The sequence below is a fragment of the Ictidomys tridecemlineatus genome, chromosome 3, assembly GCF_052094955.1.
Source record: "Ictidomys tridecemlineatus isolate mIctTri1 chromosome 3, mIctTri1.hap1, whole genome shotgun sequence".
Taxonomy (NCBI): Eukaryota; Metazoa; Chordata; class Mammalia; order Rodentia; family Sciuridae; genus Ictidomys; species Ictidomys tridecemlineatus.
In genome coordinates, this window is record NC_135479.1 from 37941619 (window position 1) to 37956927 (window position 15309).

At 54.4% G+C, this 15309-nt stretch overlaps 1 protein-coding gene across 1 annotated transcript in view; it reads right to left on the reverse strand.

Annotated features, from left to right (window-relative positions):
* Tmem132e (transmembrane protein 132E) overlaps window positions 1-1696 on the reverse strand; it is a 51582-nt gene extending 49886 nt beyond the window's left edge. Inside the window, exon 1 of the mRNA XM_013359772.4 lies at window positions 29-1696. Coding sequence (XP_013215226.1) covers window positions 29-95 — 67 coding nt within the window. The 5' untranslated portion in view covers window positions 96-1696. The remainder of the gene's footprint in view (window positions 1-28) is intronic.
* Between the last annotated feature and the right edge of the window lie 13613 nt (window positions 1697-15309).

The window sequence follows — 15309 nt, forward strand, 5'->3', positions numbered from 1 at the left end:
ACCCCCGAGTCTGCGCCGCGACACTTACCGTGGGCGAGCAGCGCCGAAAGGCAGAGCAGGGCGGCGCCGCCGCGGCCCGACATCCCTGGGGCCATGGCCGAGGCGGGGCCGAAGGGGTCCGAGGGGACAACAGTCGACGATGACTTGGCCCCAGGATGGGCTTGGTCACATCCAACTCAGTGTGGCGGTGGCGCCTAGCTGTCTCTGCAGAAGCTTTGGTGACCAAGGAGCGCAATTCGGGGACACTTTGCGGGGAGGGGGCGTCCCAGGCGCCGCTGGCTACACCCTCGGAGCTGGTGGGGGCGCAGCTCCGGGCGGGAGGAGCCTCCACCTCCCTCGGCTGGTGCCCCCTGCAGGATCTGTGAGGCGAGGGGGGAGCCGCACGTGCAGTCCCGGGGCCCGGTGGCCGCGGACGTCCCGGGGGCTGCCTAGAGACGAGCGCCGAATCCCCTGGCCCTGCGGCCCAGCTCGAATTTGAACTCGCTTGAGGGTGCAGATTGCCGACGGAAGCCCCGATTTCCTTGGTTTCGGTGGTAACCCCACATGGAGAGCGCAGCTTTCTTCCTCCAAGAGCCCTGCAGCAGCCTCAGCATAAAAATCCTAGGTCGGGTGCAAATGAATGATTTCTTTCGCAAAGAGAAAATCAAGGCAACTTTAATCCATCCAGAGAAGGAAAAGTTTCCGTGTAGTGCTGAGACGGGCGACGTGGATCGCCACCACCCTAGGCGACGCCCAGACGGAGTGCCCGAGGCGGGTGACCAGATGTTTGTCCCCTTGCAGGGCTCGCTCCTGGACTCCAGCGCTCTCTCTCACGTCTGGACCAGGGCCCGCGCTCATCACAGGCAGGCCCCGCGCCTCCTGGCCCGGCAGCAGCTTGGTGTCTGGGGCTGGGGTGGTGCGGCCAGAACCGGCTGCCCCAGAGGAGATGAGATGGGGCTTAGAGAAACGAGGGAGCGGTAAAGCCAGCTAATGCGCCCTGATCCGAGCCCTTCCTACCCAGAGCATCGACTCCAGCCTCCAGACCACAAACGTTGTAGGATCGAGAGGGGCTCCGCCAACCCTCTGCAGCTCCCGGCCTCCCCTCCCCGGTCTCGCTGTATCAGCAGAGAGGCGCGCTGCCCCGCCTCGCTCCTCGCCTTCCCTGGGGGGAACCTGCACAAACCTTGAACTTTTCCGGGGTTCAGACTCTCCGACGTCTCCTGCTCCCCGCCGCCCCCGCCCTGCCCCTGGACGCCCGCTCTCCTGCTGTCTCAGTGCAGCAGGGCATCGGCTCTCGCTCTCTTGGAGTCAGTTTGGGCGAAAGGTTCGCCGCACCAGTCCCGGCTGCGGGTGGCGAGACACGGGCGCCGAGCCAGCGGCCAGGGCACCCGGCACCTGCGCAGCCTCGGGCCGGGGAGGCGGCAGCTGGTGCCTATCGGGCGGAACAGAAAGGTGCCAGCAGCGGGGCCGGCTCCCCATGGACGTGTGTAGGGGGAGTAGAAGAATCAAGGAGCTATAAGGAAGAGGAGGCGGGGGGAACCACAGTTGCACGAAGCTGTCGCCACCGCTGCCACCGCCTCCTCGGCGCTCGCGCCGGCTGCTCCACCGTAAAATACTCGGGAGACACACTCGCGCTCGCCGCCCTCCTCCTGGGTCGAGGATTCAGCGCCCACCCGAGCAGTAGCGGGCGCAGAGCTTGGCGCTCGCTCCCCCCTTCCCCTCCCCTCCCAGATTCCCCGTGGTCACGTGGCCTGGAGCGCGCGGCCCAAGGCTCGCGCGCCACGGAGGCTCCCCCCGCCCCACCTCCCCCTCGTCTGTCCACGTGTCCATTCCGCATTCCCAGCCTGGGGGCGCGCGCGGCTCCTTAATGAGACTCGGGCAAGAGTCGACCCAGCGATTCCGTTCTCCTCGCTTTTACGTTTCATTTTTCCTCCCTGACGCAGGCTAGCGCTGGGACCCAAGTGGGGTTGGCTGGCTGCAGAGGTTGCGTTTCTCTCCGGGACATGCCACCGCAGTCGCTGATGTCCCTTTTCAAAGGATGCAAGCTCCTCGCTGGGCATCGGAGGTGTTCTACAGTCGTTCGACCAGAGGCGCGGGTAGGGGGCACCCTACCCCCACCACCAGGGTCTGCGTGGGGCTTCCCAGGGTACCGGTGGGAATCAGTGTAGCTGCCGCGCCCAGGAGCTCTCGGGCTCAGCTTCGTGCTGGGATGTGCCAGGGTCCCAGCTCCTGGTAGACCCAGTCCTCTGGCAGCAGGGGGTGGAGGCCAGAGAGGAGCGACTGCCAGCTTACAGGTTGTTTTGCAAACCTTTAAAGGGGTTTGGGGTTGGGGCGAGGAACTGCCCTTCTTGCACAGTCACCCAGGCAAGCGCTGATGAGGGGGAGGGGTGGATGGGATGGCAGTTCATTCCCACCATTAGGCCCTTTCCATTAGTTCACAACCAAGATCAGACCGGACAAGTCAACCGTCAACGGTCAATCAAGCGTTGGATCAATAGCAATGATTTTGTAGCATCATTGGGCATCATGCCCTAACCCCCAGAGGCCTGTTCTCAATCCTGCTCTACTCTGGAGGAAAAGGGTCTTCAGTCCTATGCCCCCCCTTTGGGGGGAGCATGGGTCTTGAAGATTACCCCTCCATACCCCTGCACTCAACTAGAATGGAGAGTGTGGGGTGAGACAGGTCTGAACAATGCTGCTTGGGGTGCTCAGTTCCAACCCCTATCTGCCTGACTCAGCCCTCTAGACCCTATGAACTTCCTGTTCATCCAGGAAAACGACATTGTTGTTTTGTTTTGTTTTGGAAAATGGCTCCAGAAAGCCCCCCCCCCTTTCCCTGGCTGCTGTCTGTCCCTGCTTCTGCTTGCCTGCAGGAGCCCCTCCCCCACACCCACATCTGTCTGGAGCTGGAGATGTAGTGTGGGGAGGGTTGGCCCGGCTCTTGGAGGCCCTGGGGATGGAAGGTGCTGGAGTAGTCAAAGAAGATGATTCTCATTAGGCCCCTAATGCCTGATGGCAATTAATGTCACCCAAGGGCTTATTAACCATCCCACTGAGAGGCAAGCCAGCAATCAGGCTGTATGTGTGGGAGTAGGGGGAGAGAACCACCTCCTGAGTCTGGAGAGGACTCCAAGAAGAGAGGAAAGAAGGGGGTCCTTCCACCCCTACCCACCCACCTGATTGGAGAGGACATGGGATCTGAGGATGGCCAGAGGGAAGAGATAAGGCTGCTGCCCCCGGTGAAGTGGATCAAATGTTCCTTCTTCACAATTCTTTGCAATTTCCACAGGAGCTGGAGGGCCAGTGGTTCAGCCCACTCTAGAAGCTGAGCACAGTGTTCTGGCCAAGGTATCCAGGAACTCAGACACAGGCTTCTTCTCCCCGCCCCTGACTCAGTTTCCCCTCCTTCCTCCCTCTCTTTCACAACAGTACTGTGATGATCACCAATATCAAAAGCCTTATAGGTACAACAGTGAGCCAGAAAGAACTAGCCCTTGTTTCCATTCTACATTTAGAAGGGAACTTACTTTCTAGAAGGGAAGGCAGATGCTAAGCTTATAATTGAATACAGGGGTGATGCCTGGAGTTATGTGCTTTGGCTCATCTTACGGGGAAGACAGGGGCCCATATCAGGAAGGGTAAAGGTGGCCCCTGTTCTCTTTAGCGGACACCATTTCGGCCCTGTTCTTTCTGTATCTCCTACTTGGATCTACTGTTGATGGACTGGGAGCCTCCTTTCCTGTCCGTGTGTCTGATGTCACCCTGAGATCATCCTCCAAATGCTGGGTGTCTCTCCTCCTTGCCTTGGAGAAGTAAAGGACTGCGGATACCCACCTGGGGACTAGAATAACCAGTGACTCCAACATCAGTGCCCTGTGGGACTGCTCCTTTTGGCAGTGCACACTCCAGGGTTCAGGGAGAAAGCAATTGGCATGAAGAGGGTACTGCCAGCTGCTCCAACTGTTCCCATCTCACAGGGGCTTACCCAGTGCTTTACCTCTGCCTTGCCTACCAGACCAAAAAGATGCCCTTGGCTTCACCTGGGAGTCCTAATCATGGATTCCCAACCACCACGCCACTGGAGCCTGGAGAGGGGCAGGTCACTGGAGCAGTTCCACCAGAGGGAGCCCAGGCTCAGGGGAGGAGCCATGCCAAATAACACCTTCTTAACTTTCTGCTTTCCCTTCCTGGCTGGGGTGGAGTGTCTTTCTGAATAGAAGATTGGCAGTGGTTGGGGGTCGTCTCAATTTCTAGCTCCTGGGATGCCTGGAACAGCCCTCGCCTCCTTCCAAGTAGATGGACAGATGGAGTTCAGACCCCTGCAGGGATGCCTATCAAGGGCCCAGACTGAAACTAGAACCCACTTCCTCCCCTGCCCAGCCTGCCCCACAGTGGACCTTCACAGCATGCCCTTCAGCACAGCCCTGGTTGTCAGGATACCTGCTAACAGAAGACAGAACAAACCAATGTGGCACATCACTAAGAGGATGTTTCTGGGATCACTATGGAGTCCCAGTCTTTTTTTCAGCTACAGGAGGACTCCAGATGTCCTGAGTTAGCCCTCTCATTTTACAGCTGCAAAAATTAAGGCCCATTAATTCAATCGCCTTATTAAATACTTTGAATTTTTATCGAACTCTAATTTTAGGTATCAAGCATTGTGCTAGGCGCTAGAATGCATAGGTTGAACAAGACCGCCAAGACCCAGATGGTACCAGTTCAAGAGCATCAACAAACCCATATTGAGAACCTAGTAATACTAATAGCTAATATTAATGAGGGTTTTTTATATGCCAGGCACCCAGACAGGCATTTTGCATGCATTAACTGGGTCCTCACTACAACCCTCTTAAATAAATACTATTATTATTGCCATTTCCAGATGAGAAAACCGAGGCTCAGAGAAAGTAAGTTCATTGTCTAGGGTCATGCAGCTAGAAAGCAATAGCACCACAGTTCAAAACCAGAGGAATGTGATTGCAAAGCCCAGCGATGTAGCCCACTTAACACTTCCACGTGATGTGTAATGGCTCAGGATTACGTAGGTGATAGGGCCACCATCTCTCCCTGGACATGCTTATGGAACTCTAGGCTTAAACGGGACATTCATCCCAGGGAGGGCAGTGTGGTGAAGGAGGTCAGCACAGGGTCTCTGGCAGAAAGGCGTCTCTGAAGACAGAGGGCAGTGCTGTCTGCATCACTGACCTAAGAAGCTCAGCCTCTCACCTCTTTTTCTTGGCACCCAGACTCACACCTACATGCTGTTAGACCTACATCCAGTTTAGCATACAGTTGTGCAGACATTTGGTGAGCCTAACAGTCACCCAGCCTACCCTGCAGCTGGACCTCTTTGCCCCCTAGCTGGAATTCCAGGACCACTGCTGACCCACAGGTCAGAAGGACAGCAGCTAAGGGCAGCGGGCATAATGGCCAGCCTGTGGGTTTCCCAAGTGGACACCTGGTTCCGGTTCTGAAAGATGAGGTAACCTACTAGTCTGTACCAGCTGCCATCACAAAATACCACACACTGGGTGACTTAAACAAGTTCATTTCTGGAAGCTGAAAGTCTAAGATCAAGGTGCTGTTAGGTTGGTTTCTCCAAAGTCTCTTCCCTAGACTGCCAGATGGATACCCTCCTGCCGTGTCTTCGTATGGTCATTTATCTGTGCTCATGGATCCCTAGTGTCTCTTCCTCTTCTTATAAGAACACCAGTCGTATTGGATTAGGGCTTCATGCTAATGACCCCATTTCAACTTAATCACCTCTTTTAAAACCTGATGTCCAAATACAATTGCATTCTGAGTTATTTGGAGCTGGGATTCCAACATGTCAATTTCAGGGGGATATGGCTCATGACCGGGACTATAATTGGTCATCCAAACTGAGATGATTTTGAGAATCAAAAGGGGTGCTATTAATTGTTACCTTGGAACGGCAGCCTTAAGTGGACCATTCAGGACACACTGGAACATATGGTTGCCTAACATCCTGGCCCTGCCACGCACTCTGCAGCCTCGCTTTCAACGGCATCTCTCTCAAGCCCTGAGCACATTACCCTCTGCTCAATTTCCCTCTGCATCTTGAGTACCCAGTCATCTCTACACGGTAAATCCTGCCCCCCATGGAGTCTTGTTCTCAATTTAGGATTATAGGTCAGAATCTACCTGCTTCTATTTTTGTAGATAAGAAACCCAAGGTCCGGAGAGAGCTGGTGATGGACCCGAGGTCACAAAGTCCATTACCAACTCAGACAGGAATATAATCCTCCATCAGGATGGGCCTGGTCCACACTGTGCCCACCCCCAAGTTCCCTCACCAGGCTCAGTTTTGCTGTAGACTTGGGAAACAATCTTCTCTTTCCTGAAGGGAATGAGGCTCCCTAGATGATTGATTCAGAGCTTCAGCCCTGGTCAGTGTGGATGTTGGTTCTGCTCAGACCTTGGATTCTAGTTTTAGTCGTTGTATTGATATCACTCATTTATTTTCACCTTGGACTTGTTTCCTCCGTGAAGCGCTCCCCAACACTTCCCCGGCCGACACTCCTATTCTGTGCACCCATAGGCCCCATGTCTCCTGCATCTAAGCATCTATCAGGTTGTGTTGATTTGTCTGTCTCTTCTTCTGCATGGGAGACCCAGGAAGGTAGGAAGTCTGTGTTGTCCTCATCCTTCTATGCCCCTGGCCTGACATCTCTATAGAACTCAGTTACTGGTCATTGAAAAGTGAGCTGTCAATCACCTCTTAGGCGCTCAGAGTTCTGTTAGATGAGTGAATTGGTCCCTGGCCTCAGGGAGCACAGGTGGGAAAGACAGGAGGGCAGACACAGGGTGTACAGTCCATGGTGGCAGTGAGTGCGGCCACAGAGGGAAGCATATGGATGTCTGGTTCAGCCTAGGGTACAGGTGTGGTTGGATAAGGGAAGGCCTCCTGGAGGAGGTGATTTTGAGTGGCACTGAAGTAAGACAAGTTGTCACAAGCCAGGGGAAGTGGCGAGAAGAGGGAGCGGAGAGGAGATACAGGAAGAGGGAGTACATTTCATAAGCCTGGTACATGAGGGAGCTGGATTTCAGCACCTCTGAGAGCTGGGGTGGAGCTGGGGAAGGAGGCTGGAGAGGCACGCGGGCACACCGTCCCCAGGCACAGAGGCACCTGCCTGGGCTGGCACGCATGCTCAGAGCTGCTATATTCAGTCACAACTTCACACATAAAGGCCAAAGGCACTGGGAGGCTTACAAAGCATTTGAGCAGCACATGTGTCTGCACATGCACACCCCAATTCTTGCACTCTTGTGCAACTCTTGTGACCCTTGGAACCGTCTGTTCACAGGTCTTTTTACTCTCATTTCCTTAGAATCTCCGCCTTTAGTCCCTCTTTAGACAGCAGAGTCCTTCCACTCCCACCCATGCCACTCTGACCCTGGCTGCTCCCTTTCCCTTCTGCACACGTGGGCAGTAAGCTGGGACCACCCTGGGCTCCCAGCCAAGGGAGGATTTGGACCTGGGCCATGCAGGCTGGATGCTGCTCTCCCCCTCCATCCCTCCCCACCCCACCCCCTTCCAGCTCCACTTAATTCCAGGGCAAAGCACTGGCCAAACACACACACACACACACACACACACACACACACACACACACAGAGAGAGAGAGAGAGAGAGAGAGAGAGAGAGAGAGAGAGAGAGAGAGAGAGGGGCTCTATCTCTGCCACAGCCCAGCAGCTAAATGGCAGCAGACTCTCCTGTGCTGCTGCCCATGACCCCGTGCAGCTGTCGAGCCAACTCTGCCTGGCCCCTGGGGTGGGCACCACCTAAGCACTGGGTGGTGAATGCTAGTCGGGGCTGCTGGGGAAGGTGGAGGAGGCCAGTGCCCCTGGGAGGGGAAGCCCTGTCAATGCAGACACTACATCTGGATAGGCGGTCCAAGCCCTCTGGGTCTCTGTGAGCCTTAGCGGATGTCACAGCAGTGGGTACTTCCCCTGGCTTCCCACAGGGCTCTCATTTCAGGACTGGAGTCAAAACCAGGTTCCCCTTCCTGTCCTCCCAAGATGGGAATTCTCGCTTCAGGTTCCCTGCCCTCCCTCCCAAATCGAATCCTCGGATCACTTACGTCTCAGTGTTGCTCTGGAGCCTTCTACGCCTTCCCACTGCCTGCAGGATTAATTCCAGTGCCCCAGATTGGCACGGAGGGCTTGACACAACCTCCCAGCCTATCCCCACCTCGACCCACTCTCCCCCCCACGAGCTTTGCCTTTCTCTCCCTGGAGCCCTGGGCCAGGCATTCGCTGGGAGCACACCTGTTCCTCCTCCCTTCTCTTTTTGTGGAGGCTTTTCTTCCAAGCCTGATCCTACCACCCCCAGATGGAATCAATCACTGTCTGCCTCATCGTTAGAATTCACCCCGTCTCTGTCTTAGCTTCCTCTACTCACTTGTAAAATCCTTAAGGACAAGGACTATATTCTGCTCACCTTTAAATCTCCCACAACACTGGACACAGTACCGTCCATGAAATAAATGTGCCTAAATGTTTATCGAGCAGATGAATGAATGGGTGGCGGGCAAAAGAGGAAATATTTTGGAGGTCGATGCCCTGCATGGTCTTGGGGGACTCTATTCGTTATTCCTCTGAAACTTCACTGTAATCCTGAGTGACATGTAAATATCATCTCCCTTTAGAGAGAAGGAAGAGGAGGCTCAGAGAGGCAAAGTAACTTGCTCCAGGCTACCCAGCCAGGAAAGGGGCACAGCTGGGATTCTATTCAAAATCTGCTTCTGGAGCCTGGGTTCAATTCACCTGCTCTGAGCACATCTAATTACAAATGCCTCTGGGGCTGATGTTCTGGGACATCCCATGACCAACCTAGAATCCACCAGCGGGGAACACTCAAAGGAAGTCCGGGGCATCTGTAGAGTGATTTTCTTAGCTGAGGTCCCACTCCTGTCCTGGATGAAGCTAGATCCAGCTGAATGAAGCTATGTTCTAGGCTGCAGCACAGAACAGAGAGATGGATGTTCCGTGGTCTTATGGGGGCTTCATTTCCACCAGTCCTGGGTGGTTCCTAGGGTAGGCTTCTACTGGATGGTTCTGAACCCAACTCCTGGAGCCAGATGGCCTGAAGTTCAAATCCTGCTCCTGCTGTCCAGCCCCTGTGTGATCTTGTACAACTAACTTAACGTCAGGGGCTCAGTTTCTCTTCTGTAAACAGGGATATTGACAGTCACTCAGTACTTGGGGCCTGCACCAGCTCATGGCAGGTACTCTATTGTGAATGCTGGTTACCACGATCATCCACACCGTATTCCCGCTCTGAGATGCAAGCCCCGAAGGACTCACCTCCTTGCCCAGTCGTCTCCATCTTGCTGTGAGCTCTGGACAGGTTGCTGCGTGCTGCCGGGTGAGGCAGGGAAACCAAACCGGGCAGGGAGAATAGTTCCAAGGAAAGCCAAATCAGAGCGACTTTTGTGGTGACAAATGCTTAATAATAACTTTACAAATCCAGTTGAATTACTATGAATAACAAGCCTCTTTTTTTTTTCCTCCTTCTTCTTCTTCTTTTTTTTTAATGTGTATGGATACCGCTCCCGTCTCCCAGAGAGAACACAGCTACAACCCTGAAATCCACCCAAAAGAATCATTACTGGGAAAACAAACTAAAAATAACCCCCAAAGGGAAGAGTGCCAGCTCAGAAGCGTCTCTTTGGAGGTGGGGGCGTCCGAGGCAACTTTGCTGCTGCTTCTGGGGTGAGAGATGCTAATTTTTAGAATGCTTTTTGCCTCCGAGCCTGCAGTCTGAACCCCCAGGCCACCTTTAACAGTCCTCCTGGGCATCCAGCCCCTGTGCCATCATCTGGCGGCTCAAGGAAGGGTGTGGCAGGTGCGGGGGCTCCCTTCCCGGTCCCCGATGCTGGCTCGGTTACTACCCTGGGAGACCTGGACTGTTCTGCTTGGCCTCATTTTCACTTCTAGGCAAGTTCCCATTTTTCCAGGTAGAGAAAGGAGCCTCAGAGAGGCTGCATCACTGGTTCAAGGGCATGCAGTTGGAATTTGAACTCAGGCCAGGTCGGCCTGAGGATCATCCTGAAGGTCCCTCTAGGAAGTGCTGTATGGAGGGGCTTAGCTGCTCCTAACCTGCACATTAGGGGTGCATGGGGGTGGGGTTCTCCATGGGAAGGAGCCCATGTCTGCCCTTCAGATGGCACTTTCCAAGGCAGGTGCTTTGCCTCCAAGGTCATGGACAGACGGAATCTTGCTTGAGTCTCTTCGCTGATGCTCCCCCACAAGGCAGGGCTGAGTCTTTGCATCCGAAAGGGGGTTCCAGAGGGCGGGACTCCTGCTTAGTCTGGGACATCCTCCAGGTAAGGCTGTGTCCCATTAGTCTGGAGGAAGTCTCATGGCAAGGTCCTTTCCCCTCTCAGATTGGGAACTGCCTTATGGAAGAGCTGAATGTCCCCTGTCAGGCCAGGTCCCCCTTGCCAGGGGTCTTCACCCACATCTAACCCAGTCCTGTTAGACCCTGACCTTGATCTCTCTTCCCTCCACTTGCCACCTGGATTCTGAAGTTTCCAATTGACGAGTGACAGCTGACTAATGGGAAGGGCAGTGGGATACACATGGGGCTCTCCTTGTGGCTACCAAGGCTGTTTGTCTCTGCACGGAGATGAATGCTTGTCCCTGGGAAAGCTGATGGCTTTTCTTCCTGAGAGCACTGCAGCTCCCCGTGATTGAAATGTGTCCCTGTGGTGATGAGGCCCACTCTGGGGAGGAGAGGATTGCGGGTCCCCCCCTGCCTGGCCTATAGGCTTTGTCCACCCGGGCAAGATAGATGACGTTATTCCAAGCCGAGATGATGCAACCAAGGTCAGAGTGAAGTGCTTAATTGGAATGTCAGGGGCTGGGGCCTGACTCTGCAGGGAGTGATTGATTCCAGAGAGGTGCCCATCAAAAATGCAGCCACAGCAGCGGGAGGAGGTGCGGGGGGGATCTGTGAGTGACCCAGGCGAGTTCGGGGCAGTGGGAGGCTACGAGGCCCTGCCAACGTCTGCAGTAAGGAGACCCAGCAGGCCCCTGCATCGGTCAGGGACTCTGGCTCCTCCAAAGGGGAAACTGAGGCACGATATGAGAGGCATGGCTGGGACGAGGATACAGGAGCTTCACAGTTCAGCTTTCAGTTCTGTGGCCAAATGGCTCTATCCTTCCTACTCCTCATCCCTCAGATCCCCCGACGGGTCCTGGTCCCTTCCCTGTGCTAAGGAAGAGGCTGCAGGAGGAGCGTGTGGTCACCCAGTGCATAGAGAGACTGCTGCCCATTCATGACCTCACTCCTGTGGCTCCAGCCTGTGGGGGACTGGCAGGGTGGCAGCAGAGTTAAGAAGTCACTGAAAGGCACCCCCATCTCTGCATAGTAGGAAGCTCTTCTCCCAGGCTCCAGAGACTGAGGGGCACTCTCATGTGAGGGAGATGGGCTGAGAGCCGGGCCTGGTACCCCATGAGCAGCCCTCTTCCGCCCCACCATGGTTTCAACCCAGGAAGTGAGGAAGAGCTTGGCATGGGCAGCCAGCAGGGCTCTGACTACCCGGCCTTTTGCCTTCAAAAGTTGACGGCAGGGTGGTGCAGAATGGAAGGAGGCCAAGGCAGGGAACTGAGGTATCCCTGGTATAAATAGCCTCCAGAGTGTGCTTGTCCTCCTCGCCTGGACGGAGGAGTGAGGCGGAGGGAAGAAGGAGCTGGGGAGGTGGTCAGGGAGGGCTGCGAGGCTGCAGGGGTGGAGGGGATACACACAGGCTCCACCTTCAGGGGCTGGGGGAGAGGGGTGGGCTGCAGGTCCTGGAGCCTAGATCTGAGATCTGGGGCGACATGAGAAGATTGGAGGCTGGTCTAGGACAGAGTGGGGAGATGTTTCTGGAGGAGAGGAGAGGGGATTGCTCGCTGGGAACACATACACTGCTTCACACCTCGGTACCAGGAGGCCAGATCCAGGGTACTGCATTTGTTGTTGTGAACATGATCATCATCATCACTAGCATCGTCATTGTCACAGTTCTTGTCACCATGAACACCACTACCACCACCATCATCACCATCATCACCACCATCATCATCGCCATCACCATCATCTCTACCACCATCACCATCATCACCATCACCATTACTACCACTACCATCAACACTACCACCACCACCGCCATCATCACCACTGTCACATCACACTTCTGTCACCACCACTATCTCCATGATTGCCATCATCACTACCATCAGCAGCATCAATAGCACCACCATTATCACCATCATCACCACCATCACCATCATCATTACTACGATTACCATCATCACCACTGTCACCACCACACTTCCATCACCACCACTATCACCGTGATTGCCGTCATCATCACCATCAGCATCATCAACAGCACCACTGTTATCATCATCATCATCATCGACATCACCATTATCACCATCATCACCACCATCGTCATCATCACCATCACTACCATTATTATCATCATCAAGATAATTGTCATCCCTAGTAATTAGTCACTGTCCTCATCCTGCTCTCCATTCCTGTGTAGTGCTTTATAATTTAGTTCAAAGCACTTGTACATCCTTCCACAAGTAAGAAATGAGCAGGCAGGGGTGTCTAGTTATCTCCATTTCACAGAAGAGGAAACCAGTGTTCAGAAATGGTAAGTGACAGGCTCAAAGTGAAGTGGTATGTCTGCAGATAACCATCACCAGAACTGAGTTCTTTTCTACTGGTCCAGAGGTCGGCATCCTAGACCAGCTGCCATAGGATCACCATCAGCCCCCTTCTCTGCTCATTCTCCTTCTGGTTGGCATGAGCACAAACTGGCAAGGAAGACTCCAGTTTTGATAAATAAGAGAGGCTCCAGCCATAGTAGGGCAAGACTAGCTATGTGCTCACGGTCAATTCCCTTCCTTGTTAGGGCCCCCAATTCCCTCATTTCTGCAAGGATAGGTCTGGGCCCGATGATGTCTGAGGAGCCCTTTATATTCTGCTAGTCTGCCTTGGTGCCACAGAAAAAGAGCCATAGAAACAGAGAAATAGACAGGAAAGACAGATATAGACACATGGAGACCAAGGCAGAAACCCAGAGTCGTGGGAAGACCCAGACGAGAGACTCATTAAGATCTGTGAGGATACAAGAGAGGAATAGAGACAAGAGACCAAGAGGGAGAGTGGAAAGGCATAGAGTGCGTTAGAGAGGAGGTTTAGAGACCTCCTTTCTTTTCCAGCTCCTTGAACGTGGGGCTGCCCACCGGTGATTCAAGGGCCAGAGGCAGTTGAGAGGACAGGGAAGACTTTGAACAGGACCCAGGGGCTCCTCCTGTCTCGTGGTCTCCACTCAGGACCCCCACCTGGGTGTCCAGGAGGAGAACAGGCTAAAGAATGAGCAGAGTGCAGCCTGGAGAGGTTTCTAATGGGCTCTTCCTTGACCTGCAGCCCTGGGTGCTTGGGTCGCAGAGTGTTTTTGTGAACACACCAGGAGACGTTAGGTCTCCTCTTGGAACTTCTGTCTCTCCACTGCCTGACCTCCACAGCACCAGTGCAGCTGTGGATCTGCCTGCCTCTGGCCATGGAAAAATGGAACACGGAGGAAGTGGGTGACAGGTGACAGCTGCATGCAGGAGGCCACTGTGGTGGGGGCTCCCCATTCCTTGCAAAGGTGGAAATGGCTTCTTTCCTCCTGTGAGGGTCCCTTGTCAGCTCTCAGCCACAGTCTCTGCAATGCTGGACTAGAGACTGGACCCAAACTTAGCTCGGGCACCCAACAATGACCTTGAGCAAGACCCTGGCTCCTTACTCACACACAAAAAGCGGGGATGGGTACGTTCTGCCTTTCGTGAGTCTGGGAACTGGACTTTCTTTAGCAACTAGCCCCCCACCAGTGCACTCTGTGCCCCAGAAGCCCTCATCTCCTGGGCTGCCTGTCCCGAATATTCTGGTAGGTTCCACACAGCTAAGCAGTCAGTGCAACCTCCCATCTGTAGCTTCCCTTTACCCTCAGCAGACACCCCGAGCGCTTCCTCTGAGGCCCCTGAGACCTGCTGCAGCACAGAATCAGGAGGTGGCTGGGCTTCTCCAACTCCCCCACCCGTCAGTGTCTGTCCTCTGTGCTAATCTCTCTTGCAGGGTCGGCCACAAGCCTCCCTGCATTCAGCTACAGGACCTAGGGTGGACTTGACTCAAGGACAGGTAACTCAAGGGTCCAGAAGAACTCTAGTTCACGGAAGAGTCTGGAAACATGAGGGAGAGTGAGGGCTTAAGGGTCATTCCAGCACAGGTGAAGAGGAGGCAGAAGCCAAGAGGAAGCCGTAAGGAGAAGGGCCTCCCCGGAAATAGAACTGGAACCAGGGCTCCCTTAGGGAATTCCCCAGAGACCCCTCTCTGATGAGTCCACCTGTCTCACTCACGCTTTTTCTGACATAATGGCCCCATTAGTAAAGGACCCAGCTCAGTGATGACAACATATTTGTCCCCTGCTTACTTTTGCACCTGTACCTCACTCTCTTCTTTCTTCCAGGTTTGCAACAGAAACTTTAGCCCTACAGGACAGTGTCCTCTATGTGCCTTTTGCTTGCAATGCCTCCTCCCACCTCTTCTCAGGACACTCCTCCCTCTGGGTGCCTCTCTGAGGAGGTTTCCTGACCTCTCTTTGCCTCTCCTGCAGCGCCCATAGGTCCCCCTTCTGCTCCTGCATGCCCTTGCAATTACCCTGCAGAGCTGGGACCTCATCTTTCTTTCCCTCAAGATCTGAAAACTTGCCAAGCGGGGAGACCCTGTCTTTGCTCTCTCCACTCCAAGGGCCTGCCTTGGAGCGAGCATTGAAGTGGTGCTGAATAAATGAATGACTTCAAATGTTCATGTGTTAACATTTGGGGGCATGGGAGGAAGACCAGGTTTCGGTGGGCCAGGAGAGCAGCTGAGTTAGGTTCAGACAGGTGGAACCTGGGGTGTCTGTACTGGAGCATGGAAGTACCCAGGAACTCAGAGCTCCAGATAGAGATCTGGGCCCAAGAGAGATTTATTTGGAAGCTGCACAGTTATGGGTGGAGCCCGGAGCTACAGGGGCGTGCGTACATGCTCTGGAGGAAGAATAGGGAGACAAAGTGAGGCTGAGGAGAGATGGGCTTGAAGAAGACAACCTCCCTTTCTTTTCCAGCTCCTTGAACTTGGGGCTGCCCATAGGGCCAGAGGCTGCTGGTTTGGGGGCAGGAAGGAGATGTCAGGACAAGCATGTTACCCAGTGCTGGGTTTCAGTAATGGCTGTTTTCCTTGCTAACATGCATGCAGATGCGCTGCTGAGGTTTTCTTTG